We start from the raw sequence: 20,863 nt of genomic DNA, 5'->3' as shown, positions 1-20,863 counted from the left end.
AATACGTGCAGCCTAATTAGCAACTCCTGACTGGTAAGAACATGCCAAGACTGATTAAGCTAATGAACGAAGACTCCTCTAAGTCCGGTCCACTTTTTTCCTCTTAAAGGTAGACACTAACTTCTGTGTATAAATAGTTTGATAAACTTGATTGATTAGTTACATCTCGTGTTTGTAATTTTGTCCACAGCTGCACTTTTTAGAGCTAGGTTGTCCTTGCCTGACATCATAATCTTACATGCAGCATTGACACACACACAGGACATTACAGAGGTTGCATTGACGTGTTGATCAAAGAGTCCTTTTACTAGACAATTGGGTTATTCCTCTGAACATCCTCACTGCTGGCCCGTGGTAGCTGCTTTTTTCATTTACACAGAATTTCCCCTGTTTCCAAGCTATGGTCCCTAAGGCCAAAAAGAGACAAAACTTTTGTTCAAGGATGGTTTTTATGTGGTTATGGCAAACAAACACAGTCTGGTAGTTATAAGACAAAGATGCACACTTAGTAAATCTCATTTGTCCTTGTTTGTTTCTGTTTTTCCCAACTTAGGTCCCTGTTACGCTGGATGAGATGAGATCCCTATGTAGTGGTCGTCATGGCAACTTGTGACTCTCCCCCTATGGTGTCATCACGGCAGCAAGAACATGGTGGCCAGAGGCTGGACGCTGCTGCTGAGGACAACTCCGTCATTGCCATGGAGACCAGTGTCACCAACAGCAACAACACCAACAACAACCAGTCGTCACCTGCCGCCATTGGAGAGCCGGAGAATGGCCATGGAGAGCCTGCTGTGAGCCCACTGAGGTCCACTGCTAACCCCACCACTGTCAGTGCAACCACCGACCCTGTAACCGAACAGAGTCGGAAAGAAAGCTTTACTACCGGTAACAAAGGGAGTGTTACTGGGACTTTACCAGGAGTAGGAGGAGGAGCAGCTTTGGGTTCGGACTGTTCTGCCCCAGCCACATCTCCTGTGGCGCCGGCAAAGGAGATCCCCTGCAACGAATGTTCTAGTTCCTTCTCCAGTTTACAAAAATACATGGAGCACCACTGCCCCAACGCCCGCCTGCCTACCACTGGAGGTCACGAAGAGGGTGACGAGATTGAGGGGATGGTAGGAGAAGAGAGTGAAGACGAAGGAGAGCGTGAGGTGGGTGCTGCAGAAGTGGGGGATATGAACAGCGAGATGGAAATGGAAGACGATAGTGATGTGGAGAACCTTTGCAGCGAGATCATCTACCAGCCTGATGGCTCCGCCTTCATCCTGGAGGACTCCAAAGAGCAGCGTGGCAACCAGGGGGGGCTCTCTGGGTCTCTCCAATTCAGGGGCCTGCTATCCCCCCAGACTTTCCCCAATGCTCAGGTCAGCAGTGGCCAGAGTGGCCTGAGCCCTGGGGGGGAGCGGTTGGAGCAGCCCGCTGCACCCATGTCCTTCTATCCCCAGATCATCAACACCTTCCACATCGCCTCATCCCTTGGGAATAAACCCCTAGTGACCGACCACCCCTCCTTCCCAAATACCTCAGCTGGAGGGCTGGCGGGCACTGGTCCCGTGTTGCACAGTTTCCGTGTCTATGACCTCCGCCACAAGAATGACAAAGACTATCTGACGGCGGATGGTGCAGCCAAAAACTCCTGTGTGTCCAAAGATGTCCCCAACAATGTGGACTTGTCCAAGTTTGAGGGCTGTGTAGCCGATGGGCGGCGGAAGCCTGTGCTGATGTGTTTCCTGTGCAAGCTGTCTTTTGGCTACAGCCGTTCCTTCGTTACACATGCTGTCCATGACCACCGTATGACCCTGAATGATCAGGAGCAGAAGCTGCTGAGCAACAAGCATGTCTCCGCCATCATCCAGGGCATCGGCAAGGACAAAGAACCTCTTATAAGCTTTCTGGAACCAAAAACCCCCCCAAACTCTGTGCTACCCCACTTTCCCACACCTGCCAACTTCCTAGGGCCAGACACGGGGCTCCGCAGCTTGTGGAATGCTTTCCACAGTAGTGGGGAGAATGCCGATTCCCTTCAGGCAGGTTTTGCTTTCCTGAAGGGCAGTGCCAGCAGCTCCTCCAATGACCAAACCCCCAGAACCCAAACCATGCCAAAGGCTGAGACCAACCCAAACCTCGGGGGAGGGGCTGGTGCCCACAGAACCCCCAGCGGGAGTTCTGCTGCTGCTGCCACTGGTGGCATCCTGGAAGGTCAGAACTCTGATAGTGACTGCAAGGGCCACCTTAGGGACACATGCACTTTGCAACCCAATGGGCCGGACCTGAGCCAGTACCCGCCCATCAAGCGGGAGCCCGGTGCAGTGGGAGGACAAAGTCCAGAGCAGGATGAGGATGCTTACTCCAATGGTGGTGGAGTAGAAATGGAGGTAGATGAGGAGGAGGAACAGGCCATGACCATGGCGATGACAGGCCAGCGGGCAGACAGCACCAGTAGCAAAGATTTCCCTCTCTTAAACCAAAGTATTTCCCCCCTTTCCAACAGTGTGCTAAAGTTTAACAATGATAGTAAAGGCCCTGCATCAGCTTCCTCCTCCTCCCTGTCTATGGAGATGGAGAAGAGCCGCCTGTCCACTGCCCTGGCAGCTGCCAGAGAGCGGGAGAACAGCAACGACTCAACCAGTGAAACCCTGGCAGGACGGGATGGATCGTCACCATCCTCCCACCCACTTGATATGATGATGTTGCGCAGAGATGATGAGAGTCCTGGGCCTCTGCATCAACACACCGGAAATCCCAGCACGCCTGGAACTCCAGGGACACCTGGTACACCTGGCCCAGGTGAAGGGTCCCCAGGTAGTGGGGTTGAGTGCCCCAAGTGTGACACAGTCTTGGGATCCTCACGGTCTCTAGGAGGGCATATGACGATGATGCACTCACGTAACTCTTGCAAGACACTGAAGTGTCCCAAGTGTAACTGGCATTACAAGTACCAGCAGACGCTGGACGCCCACATGAAGGAGAAACATCCAGAATCCGGTGGATCTTGTGCGTACTGCCGCACAGGACAGCCTCATCCTCGTTTAGCCAGGGGCGAAAGCTATACCTGTGGATACAAGCCTTTCCGCTGTGAGGTCTGTCCAGCTTATTGTTCATCTCTATGGATTTTTGTATTCTCTGTCTTTTTTGTTTGTATCTTTTTGAAATGTATATCTTTGCTCATATACAAAGTTATAATTATCTTGGCAATATAGATATGGAATTTGTTCTAAAGCCACTATTGGCATAGGCAATTTTGACACAAAAGCATTGACATGATCTGTTTTGGATACCCCTAACACAGGCGACCGTACTCTACTTATAATTTAGTGTCAGAAATGAGGAAAAAGAGTTAGATTTGTAAGTCTCTTAACACATATCACAGCTATAAAGGTTAAGGTAATTGTCTCAAAAGACTTAGAATCATAATATTTCATTGATGAGCTAGGTTTTGTTATAAAAGCATGTCGTTAACAATTTGATTCACTGTATTATTTCTTCCCCTTTAGGTATGCAACTACTCAACCACCACCAAAGGCAACCTTAGCATCCACATGCAGTCGGATAAGCATCTGAACAACGTACAAACACTCCAGAATGGTGGCAGTGAGGCACAATACAACCACAACCATGCCAACCCTGTGCCCAGTGCCAGCCTTGGTGGAGGCTGCGGTGCACCCTCGCCATCCAAGCCCAAACAGAAGCCCACTTGGCGCTGTGAGGTAATGAAACAAACAGAGCGCCATTGTAGCTGTAGTAGCAACATACCAATTTGCTTGTTTCAATGTCTACACAATGAGCCAGTTATTTTCCTCTGCGTCACTATGTCTATTATTTTTCTTAGCCACATCATCTGACCTCTGGTCATTGTAAAACAGAATTTCACAGACATGCTATCATTATATCCAAGTGTTTTTAAAACCAGATAGATAGATATTCATCATCATGGCCACCATATTAAAATGCTTTCATAAAATGTTATGCTCTGGATTAACATTTATAACATGATATAAACATAAATCATAAATAATAATAACAATTTATACATAAAAAAGTATTTTGATAATGACAAACAAACTAGTAGAATCAGATGACTAAATACATTTTATTTATTTCACCTTGCTTCATACAGGTGTGTGACTACGAGACCAACGTGGCGCGGAATTTGCGGATCCATATGACCAGTGAGAAACACATGCATAACATGATGCTGCTGCAGCAGAACATGAAGCAAATCCAACACAGCCTCCATCTGGGCCTGGCCCCAGCTGAGGCAGAGCTTTACCAGTACTACCTGGCTCAAAACATGGGGCTGGCAGGTGTGAAACTGGAGAACCCAGCCAGCAGCAGCGGCCCTGACGCCCAGATGATGATTAACCCTTTCCAGCTAGATCCTGCAACGGCAGCTGCTCTTGGATCTGGTCTAGGTGAGTGCTACTTGAATTAAATTGAAACACAGGGATAGAAATGGCTGATAGATATTTTGCAGTAGTCAATTAAAACACCAATAAGGTATTTCTGCTAAATATGATGCAGAGTATTTTATTATTTTTTCTGCTCATCTTTCACTTTTTCTTTTACTCCTGATAGCATCTTGGTATTGTTTTTATCTCTGTACCTTCCTTTGTTGCCTTCTATTTTTCTTACTGCCCTCTCACCTTCTCTTTTTTTGCTCCCATCCTTTTTACCTTGCCCCTCTTGCCGCACCCTCTTCTCTTTCTCTTTCCCTCTTATCTCTCCTCTCATATTGTCCCTCTGTCATTGTCTCCTTTCTTTGACCCCTCTCGCTGATTAAAAAATGATTATGAGACGCCACATGAGAATTATTCTTAATCTTTCATTTGTAATTTTCTTAAGTCAGCTTAATCCTCCCCCATACACACACTACCCCACCTTCCTTCACCCAGGAGAGAACACACACACATGAACACACGTTGAGACACACATGCACACGCACATAGACGCACACTCTCACACAGCAGGAAGCGGATTCCCGTAGGAGTGAGAGAGATTTAACAATGACCCTGCAGTGTTACACACCCACTCCCTCCTCTCGTGTGGAGGTCACAGCCCAGCCAGCAGATGTACTCTCAGTGAATTACACTGATAGCACACAGCTCCCTATAGTGAGCGCAGCTGTACATAGGTTAGATGGTGTGAGCAGGATATTTATCCATTCAAATAGTCACACATAGGCAGAAATGCTTGGATAAACTTATATTTAAATACTCCTGGCGGATTTCCGTATTTTAATTTCCTGCTCACATTCTGCAGCTCCATTCATGTATGAGTTTTCCAAAAGCAGCACCCACACACAAACACATATTAAGCCATCCACTAATTGGGGGGATTACAGTTAAACTGTTTTAAAAAATTAAAAAAAATTCAGATGTTGTTAAAATTCTCCTCTTTGCTCCAAACCGTGTTGAAGATATTATCTGTTAAAAAGACACGATGAGCTTTGGTAACACGCATAGAGACAACAAAGGGATCAAATAAAAGAGTTAATTACATTTGTATGAATGGCAGATCTGTTTTTTTGTTCTAATGTGGGTGGGCATAAGAGAAGAAAGAACACGTGTAATGCATTGATCAGCTTTTCAAATCTGCGTGTGCATGTGAGAGAAGCCTGGAGCCTGAGCACCGTCGTCCCCTCATTGCTGAGAGCAGTAATTAAAGCTACCTGATGAGCGAGTTAGCAAGTTGAAAAGGATGATTGTAATTGATCCTGATTCAATCCTATTAGGGTTTTTTATAGACAAGACTTTGTAAGGAGCCCTAGTCCTCTGTGAGGCTTTATTTTATCAAATCCTTTTGTGTGAGAAAGGCCTGCATAGTCGACTCACTTTTCTCTCCACACTTAATTTCATTTAAAGAGCCTTTTCTCTTTCTCTCTATCCCTTATCCCTCCCTGTGCATACCAGCCTTTCATTTTCATCAGAGCTTTGTCTTTTTGTCAAACCTCTTTGTTTTAATGTCTTCCTGCTGTGCCCGCATTCTATCATACATGTATGTAAATCTTATGAAAGCCCTACAGTTTAAACACCAATCCGTCTATCTCTTTCCTGTCTAACCCGCGTTCTCGTTCATTTTCTCCACAGTGAATAGTGACCTATCAGCGGAGTTGCGTCTTGCCAGTGGTCAACTGATGGCAGACGATCTATCGATGGTGTCTTCTGGCGGAATGGGGGGTATGTCCTCGTCAGACCCCTCCCTTTCCTCCTTGTCGCCACCCATCAACGACCCCACACTTCGCCTCTACCAGTGCGCCGTGTGCAACTGCTACTCCTCGGACAGCCTGGAGGCCCTCAACGTCCACGTCAACGCCGAGCGCTCTTTGCCCGAAGAGGAGTGGCGCTGCGTGGTGGGCGATGTCTACCAGTGCAAGCTCTGCAGCTACAACACGCAGCTTAAGGCCAACTTTCAGCTGCACTGCAAGACAGACAAGCACATGCAGAAGCACCAGCTGGTGGCCCACATCAAGGAGGGAGGCAGGGCCAACCAGTGGAGATTAAAGTGTGTGGCCATTGGCAACCCAGTGCACCTCAAGTGCAACGCCTGTGACTACTACAGCAACAGCGTGGATAAACTGAGGCTGCATGCCACCAACCAGAGGCATGAGGCTGCCATCCGCCTCTACAAGGTAAAATCTTTCCACGTGTTGTTCTCCATCACTGTTTTTTTTTGTCCCAGCTTAAAAATTGTAACAATACTTTTGCAGCACACTGACATTACATTATATAACATTGGGCACACAGTTAGAAAATCTCTCTCCTAATAAACATCTCAGGGGAAACACACTCATTTTAAGTTCAGATTAAAAAAAGCACACATGTTTTTGTTTATAAAGAACTTGCCCCATCCTCTTAACCCAAGTGTCACAGGGATATAAAGTTCCCATGAGAATGGAATGATAAAGATGGAAAAGGTCACTGTAAGAGTACCCAGAACGATTATAGTCAGATATGAGTAAATGTCCCGCTTCTAAACCGCTGGCACTACTGTCACAAATCACGTACTGTCAGCGAGTTAATAATAATTTAAAGTGTTGATTATCCACAGCAGTAAATAATTCCGGAATAATTCAAGAATTTGTTTTCGCCATAAGCGTGTGAAGCCACATTAACCACTTATTTTTAAAACACTATAAAATTTCTCCCTACAGCGCTACATGCTACTTTTGATATACGATTTCTAAATAATTGCACAGATGCCCAAATAGATAACGTAAATAATAAGAATAATAAAACCTTCTTCATGTAATATAAATTGTATTTATTTAATGTGAAAAATGGCAGATTTTTCAATGAAAGTATGCGTGGGTGAATTTTATTTATTACACTTTATATGAAGTGTTTCCAGGAACACACACTGTTTGTTTACACCCTACGTCATGTACACATTCACAAAGCTGTCCTGCAGACACACACTGTTCCTTAGACCCATAGGTGAACTTTTGCGCTTTGGATTATTTGGTCATGACCTGTCGCAGAGTTAACCACACTGGTCATCAGAGCGGTGAACGCAGACAGGAGTCGCCTACTTAAATAATTAAACTCGTGACACTCTGAGAAATAAACAATTTCTCCAAATATATTCAAACCGAAACCGAAATGTGGCGTCTCTCTCCTCTCCAACATGTTTGAATTGATTTAGTTTGCCAGACGTCTCCTTGGGTTTAATAGAAGTCTGTTACATTTCCGAGGCCTTGACCTACAGGACAGGATCAAGTGCATTACATTAATGAGGATTTCTTTACTACTCTAAGCAACACTTAGCGAGAGGGAGGGGTGTGTGTGTGAGTGTGTGTGAATGTGTGTGTATGTCGTGCCTTAAATGTAGAGAAAACAGTAGCAAGAGGGTATAAAAGTAATGTTCTATTGATTTCTTTTAGCAGAATAAGCAAATACAATTTTATTTATATACATATTATCCACTTTCTTATTATAAAAAGCATGTTTTTCTAAATAATAAAAATAGCAATGGTATTTGTAAAATAAGAAAATTGATACATGAATTAATAATGCAACAAAGAATTAAATTTGCAGCCTTACATTTATTTTATAATTGTTTTTAATTTGTGAAGGTGACTCCTACCTTGCAAAGTAACCTACGAGAAATTGCAATTATTCAAAAAGAGCGCTTCTTGCTTACAGTTCTGAGGCTTGAGTGGATTAAGCACATTAGTAATCTAAGGGTTATTTAAAAGAGTCGCACTAGACTTAAACAGGGTGTTCATATTGACACCTGATAGGCTTAGTGTCTTGTAAAGGCTGAACTTGGCATGGGATGAGTTTGAAGTCCGCAGGGATTGATCCCTAAATGTGAATAAATATTTTAGATTCAGAATTTTTATAACACAAGTTAGATGAGGTCCTAAGTAATAGGATCAGGTTGATTAGTCCAAACTAATCAGGATCTTCCTACTGTCTGAGGAGGACTTTAACATGGGCGTGTCTGTCTTTATGCATGTGTTTTAGACCACTGTTTAAGATTCATTAATAAGATTTAATAGGCAGAAATGTTACTGACTACACTTTGTATTAGCAGCAATGTAATCATGCAAATATAGCTGTTTATATTAGTCGTGATTAATGTACAAACCGAGGAGACACAGTCATAGTACAGTAGCAACAGGCTTGTCAGAACGTTTGTTTTCTCCAAGATTGTAAACTAAGGGAGTATCCTTTTTAAGCACACACAAGCACCAGTTTAGCCAAGGCAAGTGAGGGTCTTCCCAATGCCCTCTCTTTGCACCCGTCCACCCCTGTACCTCATCTTCCCACCCACCTACCCCACAGGCCTCAACAAATCTGTTCCACAGATGACGCTTTTAATGCCTCTGGCAGAAATCCCACTATTTTACCCTTGGACATGTGGTAGTAAAGCAGAGAGAGGGGGAGAGAACAGCAGAGCAAAAAGCAGAGGGAAAAAAATCATTTCTTTATTTGACCAGAAAAACACCTCTCCTTTTATGTATTGGCAGAGGTGAAAAGCACATGGGGATGGAGGTAGCTTGGCCGGGCGCATAAAAGATCCGAGTGTTGACGACTTTACCATCTGGGTTTTTGGAAACAGAGAATATCTTTATGGCATGGGAAACCATTTGAAGATACAAACAAAAAGCATATTCAGGAGAATTTTATGGCTGCTTTGTAGCAGCGATGGAGTACTTCTGAAGGGAGCCCCAGACTTTGAAACGGCGAGAGGGAAATGACATTAGCAGCACATTGACATCGAGTCATCTGGTGTCCAGGGCACAGCAGGTGGCACAGGAAATCATAGCCTTATATGGTAAAAACGGAAGTCTTGTTATTAGACAGGAAATGTAAGAAAATTCGGTCCCTTTTTTTTACAACTTTGTTTATTGGTTTTTCACAATTACAAATATACATTTTGTATACAAAAATACCAGTGTAACACCCCACCACCAACCTCCCCCACCGCCCCTAGAAACAGGAAGTTGGTCCCTTTTAAATCACAATTCTGTACAATAACTCACTTCAATATTACCGAAGCTGTCAAATGCAGTCCTAATATTGTAAATACTCAATGGAAGATCTTTTAACGTAGCATTTTAATGCTAGCAGTCTGTGTAAACGTGGCGTTTTTATGCTAGCAGCCTGTGTAAACATAGCCTTTTATGCTAGCAGCGTGTCAGGTAAACTCTGCATTAAATGTTGCTGTAGCAACTGCCTTATATGGAAAAGTCTATCGACAGGAAATCAACAGGAAGTTGGTCCCTTTTAATCACAATTCAGTACAATAACTCACTTCAATATTACCATAGCTGTCAAATACAGTCCTTTATCCCATAGTAACATCGTAAATGACTAAATGGAAGATGTTTTAATGGAGCCTTTTTTTGCTAGCAGCCTGTGTAAACGTGGCGTTTTTATGCTAGCAGTCTGTATAAACGTAGCCTTTTATGCTAGCAGCGTGTGAGGTAAACTCTGCATTAAATGTTGCTGTAGCGTAGCGTGTCCATAGCTGGCCTGACTCGTGTTTGGCTAAGCGTTGGATATGATGATGTATGGCTTGGTTATGATTTTTAATAACAAACATTGGCCTTCATACACATGGAGAGTGAAGTAAATCTGTCAGTGCCATTCACAAGTGCTGCAGGGCTAAGTAGGGGGCTTAGCTTGTAGTGAGCATGTGTGTTTGTGTGTCCACAGAGCTTTGAGGTTAAGATCTGGGGCTGTGCTTGCCCCTGGGTCATTAGGAGTTGAGAATGTTCATGGTCAATGTGGCATGGTCAAGGACCACACACACACATATACAGACATACTGTGTGTCTCATAGGCCGTGGCACCTGTTTCTCAGATGGCTGCGCGAATAAATCTTAAACTGTCCTCATCCACCACCACAACTCCACCCACTGTCTGTCTCTCTGTCTGTCTGTCTGTCTGTCCAGCTTTCCGTCATAATTCAAGCGGAAATAAATGTCCGGGGTCCACTGCAAATTTCCATATCTCTGTTTTTCTTTTCATTATTTTTCCCCCTTCCTTCTTTTCCCTCACGCTCTCCTTTGAACTCGGAATCTTAAGCTCATAAAATGCTCAACTTTTTATGATAGAGATGGTGGGAGCGAGGGAGGGAGGGAGGGAGGGAGGAGAGAGGTCATTTTGTTAGTAGGACGAAGAGAGAAAAAGAAAAGGACAGAAAGTGTCTGTCTTTTCCTAAAACTGTCTCACACTCTTTCACTCCCTCCGTCTCACCCACTCTCTTTGTTTTGTCTCTTACTCTCGCCCCTTCTTCCTCTCTCTCTCTCTCTCTTTCTATCTCTCCCCTGGGGAGCCGCAGATAGGCCATCTCATTACCCATGATCCTCCTGGCAACACCATGGCCGGGAAATGAGGGGTGGGGGGAATTAAATGAGGGGAGTGATGGGAGGAGGGAGAGATAGAAGGAAGAGAAGAAGAGGGAAGGAGGCTGGATTTGTAGATGCATCAAAAGAAGAGTCTCCCCTTCTCTCATTTTCATCATCTCCTTTTATATATTTTGTATTTTTATTTTTTCATTTCTTGCCTTTTACCATCAATCAGATGAGTTTTTTTTTTCTCTTCCTCTACCCCCCTCCCTCCCTCCCTCACATTTTATTCTCCCCCATCTCCCTCAGATGGAGATGGCTGTGCTTATGCATCTGTGATATTAAGTCTACCGCTGTGCCTTGGCTATTAGCAAAGGGTCAACCCAGCCCACTCTCATTTGAAAATCAAATGGCCCTATATATATGCAGCCCAAATTATTGGACTGTCATTTGGACTTGTGTGATGGGGAAATGGACAGGAGATTGACTCCCGTAGATTTGCATAAAAAGCCATTGTGCTGGTCCCCGGAATAGAAAAGAGACTGGATCTATTTCAAATGCAGGGCACCATTTATGACACGCACACACAAATGCATCGGGAGGTATCGCATTTCATACGTCCATAGATACACACACATTGTAGTTTTGGGTTATCGAGTCGCTATTTTCCACTTGAGCCCATGTCCGCTTGTTCCAGACAGGCTCTTGATCACTGCGTCCTTGTCTCACACTCAAAGACAGACTTAAAGAGTTGCTATTTTCTTCAAAAAGGAATCTTCTCAGACACTTCACACCAGATGCTACTTGACTGCGAAATATAGATTTTCATGTTCTGTCATGGAGACGGATGAAGCAGCCTGCCGCCGAGACTTCTGTGCTGTAAACCCGAACAGACGATTGAATTCACTTGGCTGTTCATGCCAGGAAAGTTGTCTGTCTTTCTGTCTGTCTCTCTTTTCACCTTCTACAAGTTGTTCTTTTCCTGTCTCTCTCTCTCGCTCTGCCGGTTAGTAGATTATTCAAATCGTCTCCTCTTTCACCTGCGTGGAGATTACAATGGAAATCTTTCAGAGGTCCGGGAGGTTGGTGAAGTGGGGGGATGGAGGAGGGTGGCGGCTAATTAAAGCATAAAAGCAGGTGTGTGCATGTGTGTGTGTGTTTGTCTGCGGTCGCTTTGTGTGTTTGACAGAACGGTTTGAATGGACGGACTTCCCCGCCCTCCCCCCCTTCTTCCTAATAATCCCTCATAGATATTAATAAGAGTTTCACCCATTCTCCCTGCTACGCCTTAACCAGATGGTCAGCAAAGCATTAGGGTGTGTGTGAAATTGTGTGTGTGTGCAATGTCCAGCTTTGGTCCAAGTCCTGATTGACACCCGTATGTAAGGTTTAATTACCCTAGCCAGCTTCCCTCTTCAATGGCAGATGCCTTGTTTTTCTTTCGCTAAGTTTGTATTCCTGTGCGTAGGTAGGGTTGGTTTTCTCATGTTAAAATCCAGATGTGATCCTCTTCATACTCCACTCCTCTCTTAGCTGTGGGTCATTTGGGCCGGGCCAGGCCAAGCCATTTGTCCATGTGCAGGCGACTGTGAAGCAGATCAGGGCTGACAGGTATGGGAACGATAGCAGAAAGGGGGGTTTGAGAGGGTCAGTGAGTGTCTTCCAGACCACCAGAAGGAAGGGGAACATCACTGGGATGCAGGAACAAAGGAACTAGCAGGAGTTTGTCTTTTTTCCCCTTGAACCCTCCCACCCTTATATCCCCAAAACCCACCCAAATACACCCTCCCTCCTCCTCCTTATATCCTTACGCCCCCTACTCACACACTTGTCCTCCTCCTCCTTCCTGTTTCCTATCTTTTTGGGCTTGAGCTTCCTGTTGGCACAAAGATAATACCTCTTTCCCACCAAAATAAGTGCGTTGACGTGGGTTTTTCAGACCCGACTAGACCTGCTAATAAATGCCGGTTGTCTCTTTGCAATGCTGTATACTGCTTTCGGTCTCTTTCGTGCTGCATCACCGTCTGACGTCACAGACATGCCAAAAACATGTCGCTTCTTCTTCTTCCCGTCAGATCAGAAGATGCTTTCTCACCTCGCTGTCGTGCCAGTGTTGCTGCATCTTGCATGAAACAAAGAGCAAATTCGCCGTTGTATGTTTCTGTATTTGAGCGTCAGCGGCCGGAACTTCAATGCGCGTCATAGCAACGTGCCAGAGAGGTGGCGGAGATTAGCGTGTCGACCCAGGTTTTTTGTTCCCATGATCTGAGCCGAAGCGATAATTACCCGGGTCTACTGCAGAGTCTTTTGACCCGGATCTGAATGCCAATTGTAACCTTTCCCGCTAAGCAAAAAAGCCGGGTATTAGCGGGTGTTAGCACGTTTTTTGACTAGTGGGAAAGCAGCTTACGGGTGTTTTATGAAGTTCTAATACGAGGGGCTACACTCAACGTCACTCTTGATACAATGATTTTTCAAGAGATACCCAAGAAAGATCACGTGCCAGTAAGATCAGATAAATGATTGTTTGACTTCACCTGACATTAAAATGTTAGGGTTAGCTAAAGTTAGGGTTACAGTTCGCTAACCCTAACCCTAGCTAACCTTAACCCTTTCTAGCCTAACTCGTGTGAAAGCTGTCTTAGTCCCTTAACATATGACATATGCGTCAAATAAGGACAAGAAGTCATTCTCTTTTCGAAATGTTACATCAGCTTTAGAATGGTATTTAGATAGCACGTTCACGCTTTCCCCCCTCTCATGAAGCTATCAGGATATTGATATGGACAAAGTTGAACTGAAATACTCCTCAACGCCCTTCCAAATCAATAATCAATCGATTGGAGGTAATTGTGCCTCCCTTGGAACGGTCCCAAGCCTCTCCCTTTCCCTCTCCTTCTCACACTCTCTCTGTCATTATCAGCATGTGGCCCAGTATTCGGCATTTCAGCATTCCAGCTGTAATTGATTTTAACCATTAGGTGCTCAGTGAATAGATAAGTAGTGGGAGATATTCGATTATACGGTGAAAGAGAGAGAGAGCGATGGGGATGAAAAGGGAGAGAAAAAAGGGAGGGGAGAAGGATTGAGGGATGTTGTCAGAGATCTGGAGCAAAAAGAGGAACTGACCTGTCCTGCTGTCTATCCGTCTCTGCGACTGGTCTTCCATCCTTGCAGCGGCACAATACCGCTGACCTCCTGTGAGTTCAAGCAGCTTAGTTTCTGCGAGGTAATCCGTAATGCTTTGAAATAGACCTGATAGAAAGCCCACTTGCTTGTTCGGGATTAATGTGGGTTTGGTGGGCGGGGGGAAGTGCGGGGGGGGGGGCGGGGGGTCTTGAGTTTTCAGCACATTTAGTTAAATTAACCCATTGGAATTATCATATCCAGCTCTAATTGCGGACTTAGTTGCACGTGGATGAGGAGCGGAATGGTCTTTAAAAGCATGTTGTAGTTCATCGGCGGACAGATGGGAGTTATGCATATACCTTCTTTGTATAATACCTCCACCATGCATTAATACACCCCCCCCTCCTCCATTGTTTATGTTTAGATTTACTCTGCTGGTGGTCAAAGTGCTATTATTCCTTTCAGTGGTCGTCCATCCCCTACAGAGGCCATTTTGAATCCGAGTGCATCCAACTGAGGGTGGTATTGCTGTCCCACTGTTTTCTGAAGATATAACTTTTTCTTTCCCTCATTCTGGCAGGAGTGTAGGTTAGGACTCGGGGTAGGGGCGGATGGATCGGGGGGTTGGTGGTGGGGGAACAAAGGCAAACATTTGAGTAATCTTCAAAGAGCCCATTGGTATGTTGAGTGGACGCTGGTATGCGGACTGCGGCTGAGGCTTTTTCAGGGGAAAACAATATCCTTCCTTTAGACAGCCCGGGCCTGGGCAAACACTACCAGCCAGGCGACTCTGCCCAGTGTTGCCACTGCTATCAGCTTACCCCCCCCTCCCCCGGCTAATACAGAAAATGGTAGGGTCCTGTATGTTGCCGGAACAGCACAGAGCACATCATTACGGGTTTACGGGGGGTAGACGGGTTGTTGAGTGTTTGGCTGACGTGTCAGATGTTGTTAGAGTTTTGTAGCAGTGTCATACGCACTCTACGTTATTTAAATGTGTGCATACAGAGGGGTAAAGCAGAAGAAAAGACTGAAATGGGCCGCCTTCTCTAAAGAAAGTAGGGAGGGATCAAGTGTGCCATCTTGTAGGTCAACAGCAAGGCATTTGATTTCCTGTTGCAATATGCAAACGGGCGCTGCTGAAGAGGTGCTTTCATTGTGCTCTCTCTGGCAGAGGTACCACTCCAACTTGCGCACACACACACTTCCACACAGCTTGTACACACAACAAACCACATTGTTGCACTCTTCTCTCGGAAGAAGGCCTGAACTTTGCCGTTTGTTTCGCAAAGTGCGTTGAAACATGACATTTTAGTGGATTATGTAAGAGTATATTATGTAGTATTAAAAGTGAGGTGAGTATATATGTGTTCAGTGATGAATCTATCAGAAAATAGAGCGGTAAAGCACACACAGCTTAAAAAAAAGAAGCAGGCAGACAGTCTGCCATTTTGTGACAGTTTCAAAATGAACTCCCTTTGTCCAGTAATCAGTAGCCATTTTCTCACGAGGATCCACCCCAGGGATAATTTCTCCCATTTCTCTGTCATTAGGAGGGCCTGGCATTAGGCTTGTGTTTTGTTCCGTGTACCTTTTGTTTTGCGCTAAGTGAAACCATGCGACAGGGTAGGGGCTAACTGGAAAACAATACTCCCCTTCACAGGCTCAGGAATGTGTAATTAGTGATTTGAACCCGACTACGCTCGTCTAGATTCTCCCCTATCATTCTCTCTCCCTCTCTTTCCGTCTCTTGTTCTTTTGTTCTCTCTGTCATAGATTCTCACTCTCCTCGCCTCTCTCACTGTATCTTTCTCTCGTTGCTCTCTCTAATAGAGTTTTTTTAGAAAAAGGGTGAAAAAAAAACTAACTTGGCAAAAAAAACCTTGCAGCTCCTCTCGGCACCAAAATTATTTTCCCTCTTCTTCCCTTTCAGTTTTAGTTAAATATAACAACATCAGTGTAGTACAAACCGCTTTGATGGTAGCAGCCAATAAGCTCAAGGCCCAGATTTTCAACCCCTTTATTTTTGTTTTCTCCCCATCTTTCATAGAAACTGTCAATTAGGCCTCGCCTTGAATCCCCAAACGCATTTTTTAGCATGTTGGAAAAAGTGAAAAATTACGAACCAAACCCAAAATCATGTTCGTATTTCAGAAATATCCCTCCCCTTGTGCAGCGCTGGAAAACCCACAAGCATGATAGCATTGCAATGATCTTCATTTCAGCTTTTTTTTATGATCTCTGTCCCATTGTGAGCGGATGGAAGAGATAATCTCACTGGCAATATGGTTTAGGGAATTGGGAGGTCTGGTCAGTCTCACCTGGCGGCGATGGAGACAAGCGGGGGCTTTTAGACCCTAATGGGCTAAGGTCAGGATGGCTAATAGGGAGTAAGTGGCCGAGCCATGCTGTCTAAATCTAATGCTAATGTAAATACTGATCCATTTTCATGGCGGATGGAGGTGAGCTGGCTTTTAAGACACCTGACACACATGCAGCGATAAGACAGTAAGATTTATGCGGGTTTGTCTGCCTCTTAGAAACCCAACTGTAACGTATTAAATATCGATGGCTGCGCTCGGCGACGCCAAAATGCTTCTCCTAAAAATCCAGCGAGTAGGAAGATTTCTTTGGTATGTCTATAACTTGTTGTGTATGTGTGTGCGCGAGGAAGAGAGAGTTAAAGATTGAGAGTCAGATGGGATTTTTCCAAGCTAGAGGCCAGAGGTCAGGAAGCTGTGAACTTCTGATTGACCTTTGCCCCCATACGTCAGACACACTTACGTCACTACTACAAGTGTGTGTGTGTGTGTGTGGGAGGCAGACAAATGGAAGGCAAAACCATTAGCTGGACTGAGAAGTTCCAATATTTTCTTCCCCTTTTTTTGCGGACAACAGCAAAGAAGGAGGGAAAGAACAAAACAGCGGAATGCTTTTATGAAAGACTCGTGATAATTCATTTATTTGCCTTGCTGGCCATTATGCAATGCATGATTATTATTTTTGGGTGACCTAAGCTAAGCTAGCTCACAGGCCTCGTATACAGGCCCCTGAGCTGTGATCACATGTGACTGCCAGCAGAGAGAGAGAGAAAAAGGAGAGGCAATTTAGCGCTGGGAAATATTTTTCTTTGCATTTCTGAAAGTGAGAAAAGGGAGGACGACCATCAGGAAGGAAAAGAAGGTCGGATAGGTTGGGATGAATTTTTTTTTTTCTGGCATTGTTTTGTGTCTCCGGCGTCTTTAGATCTCACACAGTGGCCTTGTAGGAGTGAGCGAGAGAGAGCGAGAGAGAGCGAGAGAGAGAGAAGCCGGAGATGTGAGCATATGCAGTGTGTACTCAGCAGTTTTTTGTATGTAGCTCGTATTTGCATATTTGTTTTTGTTCGTGTGCAGCAGCGAAACTGTCTCTCTATACATTATCTCCGCTGCTCTCTTTATCTGTGACGGCGAGGTGACACATACCTGGGCCCTCAGCATCTCCGCAGTCTGCCGGCGAATCCATCGGCAGTGATCTAGCGTTACATCTATGTCTTGGGGGCTGAGCGGCGGTTAGCAGTAACATGTGTTAGGGAGGTGGTAGCACTGATGGAATCCTACACTTGGCAGCGTTCCAGGCAGCGCTGGTATGTGTTTAAAATACTTTCAAGGAACAAAACACGCTTTTGTTATTTGCTGGGCCAAGTGGGGCTGTTTTTGTCTCCGATGGCCCCCGGGGGCCCGGGGAGGGGGGGAAGCACCGGAAGCTCCAAAAAAGAAGGTACACCCTACAACAAGCTTCCCCCTTTAAAAAACACTGATGAAAGGAAATCATCTCACAATGTGTGGGATGCACATTTGCATGCATGCAGACACTCTCAGCGGACAAGAAACACAGAATGTATGTGCCGATTCTTTACATGAAGAAGCGCGTACACACACGCTCCGACACACAAGAACTGGTTATTAAGACACAGCTGCGGCGGCGGAGGATTCTTATTTTCAGAATGTGTTCATTAGCTGTCTGGTTCCACACTTAATGACAGGAAATGTCATGTTTGTACTGAATACCCTAATTTTTCATTTGGTTTATGGAGGAAAACACAACTCTGCTGCTTTGGGCTGTTTTTTAAAATGTTTCACGCGCAATCACAGACGAAGGGGGGAAAAAAAAGATACGATTGAATTATAGACACACTTTGGAGGTGAAACAGAAAATGTGGAGCCAAAATTACTGATGTATAAGAAGCCAAACACACACTCATATATACAGTAAGAAGAGAGGAGCGTGAAGCGCTGAATTTACACACGCATACGCGCGCACACACACACTTTGACGTACGTATACGTGCAGGGGGAGATAAAAGAATTTGTGAGGAGATGTCTTTTTGCTTTGGCTTATTAAGAATTCAGTTAATGAGGCAGCTTTGTCACCACAGATGGAACAAATGAAAATGAGATAGCAAGCTCCGCCATTCCCTCCCAGCGAACGCAGGGAGCGAGCGGAGGGGAGGTGTGTGCGCTTGTGTTTGTGAGAAAAGGTGTTTTGTAAACATCTCATTCTGCATAATGAATGCAGTCCTCTGTCATCCTCACCTCCCCGCACACACACATACACACACAGCACTAGACAACCACTAACACAAGGGAGCTTCCCTTACCTGTCAAATTGACTCTCCTCCCCTCTCCTCATACAAGTCCCAGGGTGTGTGTTTATGTGTGTGTGGCATCGACAGGGCTCTCAATGTTGTGTTTTTGACAGGTAAACAGGAAGTCCCCGGTGTCATAATTTGCATTCAGCGTTTAAGGGGGGTGTATGCGCACCTCCTCCACCATCCTGAGAAGTCTGCGCCAGGTTTAGGTCCACCCAGGGAGGGCTGTTTAGCTGATTTTGATTGGCCCACAGGGAGCGTTAGCGTATTTGGTTGTTTGCCAAACACTAATCCCCAACAATTAACCACCAGGCACTCTGGAGAGGTGCCATATTGACAGGGATGGGCCTTTTTGCCAGTCTGCCCACACAAAACACACATACACGGACGATTATATGACGCAAATGCGCGTACGCACACACAAAATCAGCTGCGGCGTAAATTACACACACATTTCAAGCAGACACACACGGGTGCAAAACCCAGAAGCAGGAACAGTGTGTTTGTGTGTTTGAATATGCATTACACAGCCCACGCCTGGCAGGAGTCAAAGCGCTCCTTTAAAAGTTCATAAATCATGGATGTTCTGGCCTGTGATCACCAGACCGCCTGCATTTCAGGCCTGCAGAGTGCCAGAGAGCGACAGACAGCCCTCTAGTTTAGGTCTTAAACAAACCCTCTGGAATGTGCTGATGGGAGGAGAATTAATATTAGGACTAAACCTATCTGGCAGCCGGTTCAACCCCAAGAATATGATCCAGCTACTCCCAGCCCGAGCCACACATCCGAAAAACAAATAGAATGTACGTTAGGACGTTGAAGGATGCGGAGCGTTTTAGGCCACGGCTGATTTATATGAAGATTTTAATTTTCAAACCAGTGCAATTACGTTAATGGCCGTACCATTTGGAAGCACTGAAACCGAACCCCCTCTCTCCCGATAAGGCTCTTAACTATTATGTCTGCTCTGCTAAGAACATGAAAGTCTTTGCTTTCAAAACTCGCACTTATTTCACTCATGTCACTGGAGGAAAGAGAGAGGCCTAAATAGCCCCATTTCCTGCAGATTGGACAGGACTTTAAAGAATGCCGGAGTGATGTCCAGACACAGTTGAATCAAGAAGAAGAAATGCCGCTCAGGAGTGAAAAGTTCCCTCGATTTTATACTGAAGTGGTATTGATTGATGGCATGAAGGAGGTTTAAGAGCTTTAGTGTATGTTGTGTAGCATTTAGCATGAATATTGCGCCATTAGGAAGGCCAAAAACAAGGTGATTGTCTCTCCAATCATTTTCTGTTGTCTTTATGCTAGCAGGCTAACACAGGTAGACATTTGTCCCTAACCAGCACCCATAAAGTGTATTGTTCAATGAAAAGACACTTGGATTGTGTGCATTTGATTGTATTTGCGTTACCTCCATGAGCACACGTCGTGTGTGTGTGTGCGGTTTCCACGGTAAGGCTCAGCAGCCCAGTTCTCCTGCGAGGGAGGGAGGGGAAGAAAGAAAAGAAGCAAAGAAAGAGAGAGGGAGAGAGAGAGAGGAAAGGAGCGAGGGAGGCCTCTTTTCACAGAGAAACAAAGATAGCTGTAATTAATGGCCCTGAGCTCTGGACTAGGGGAGCTTTCTTCTGACAACTCCGACTTAATTAAAACTTAAGACTTCTGAAAGGGCCTCTGACTGCGAGGGGACGTCCCACCGTCTCGTGAGAAAAAGCTCGTAAGATTTCCTACAAAAGAAAGAAAGAGGGAGAGACAGAGAGAAAAGATGTGTTAGCGGCTGTAGCTATGTTGCTAATCCCTGTTTGTCAAAGGAGGAAAAGGGGGGGGGGGGTTAGAACTCACACACCTGCAGCTAACTGTGCCCCCACCTCCACCCCACACACACACACACACACACTCCTCCCACACATACATTTTTCTGTCTTCTTCCTGCTCCATATAACATGATGCAATAATGCTCGGGAGAAAATATCACCTTGCTAACTTTTCAAGAATGAAACATGTTCCTATAGGAGCCGTGAGAGACACACACACACACCACACACACACACACATTAGGTGTATTAATTCATGCACAGACGCCTGCACCTGTTTCTCACATGGCTGTATGAATAAATCTTAACAAAGCATAAACCAACCTTGGTGAGCCACCTCTGTGTCTCTGTCTCTTTGCCTTGCTCTCTTCTTTCCTCCCCCCCTACCTCCCTCCCTCCCCCCCCCCTCCCTCCACAGAGGATCAGATAATAAAAGCTTGGCCTGGTCTTTTGTTTTTGTGCATTGTTCATTAGCCCGGCAGCAACAAC

At 45.2% G+C, this 20,863-nt stretch overlaps 2 protein-coding genes and 1 long non-coding RNA gene across 3 annotated transcripts in view; all 3 read left to right on the top strand.

The window, feature by feature from the left end:
- Positions 1 to 599: 599 nt before the first annotated feature.
- LOC138596232 (zinc finger homeobox protein 4-like) lies at positions 600 to 2,862 on the top strand. The gene is made up of 2 exons (XM_069667855.1): positions 600 to 2,631; positions 2,702 to 2,862. The coding sequence occupies exons 1-2, from the start codon at positions 600 to 602 to the stop codon at positions 2,860 to 2,862; spliced, it is 2,193 nt and encodes a 730-aa protein (XP_069523956.1).
- Positions 2,863 to 3,010: 148 nt separating this feature from the next.
- Positions 3,011 to 4,239, top strand: LOC138595566 (uncharacterized). The gene is made up of 3 exons (XR_011308552.1): positions 3,011 to 3,083; positions 3,498 to 3,710; positions 4,121 to 4,239. It is a non-coding gene; the product is annotated as an uncharacterized lncRNA (long non-coding RNA).
- A 55-nt stretch (positions 4,240 to 4,294) lies between these two features.
- zfhx4 (zinc finger homeobox 4) overlaps positions 4,295 to 20,863 on the top strand; it is a 55,391-nt gene continuing 38,822 nt past the window's right edge. Inside the window, exons 1-2 of the mRNA XM_069667854.1 lie at positions 4,295 to 4,415; positions 6,090 to 6,631. Of these exons, the coding sequence (XP_069523955.1) occupies positions 4,295 to 4,415; positions 6,090 to 6,631 (663 nt within the window). The remainder of the gene's footprint in view (positions 4,416 to 6,089; positions 6,632 to 20,863) is intronic.

Source organism: Semicossyphus pulcher, unplaced genomic scaffold (assembly GCF_022749685.1).
Source record: "Semicossyphus pulcher isolate SPU_LCO1_2020_fin unplaced genomic scaffold, fSemPul1.0.p SCAF_18, whole genome shotgun sequence".
In the NCBI taxonomy this organism is placed as follows: Eukaryota; Metazoa; Chordata; class Actinopteri; order Labriformes; family Labridae; genus Semicossyphus; species Semicossyphus pulcher.
Note: the sequence above shows the minus strand (reverse complement) of the source record. Positions and strands in the feature narration are given on the sequence as shown.

Excerpts from the sequence above, each read along its gene's own strand:
- LOC138596232 (XM_069667855.1), top strand. The coding sequence starts at position 600 with ATGGCAACTTGTGACTCTCCCCCTATGGTGTCATCACGGCAGCAAGAA. Across the intron at positions 2,632-2,701 it reads GAACAGCAACGACTCAACCA|AGATGATGAGAGTCCTGGGC; the intron begins GTGAAACCCTGG and ends GATGTTGCGCAG.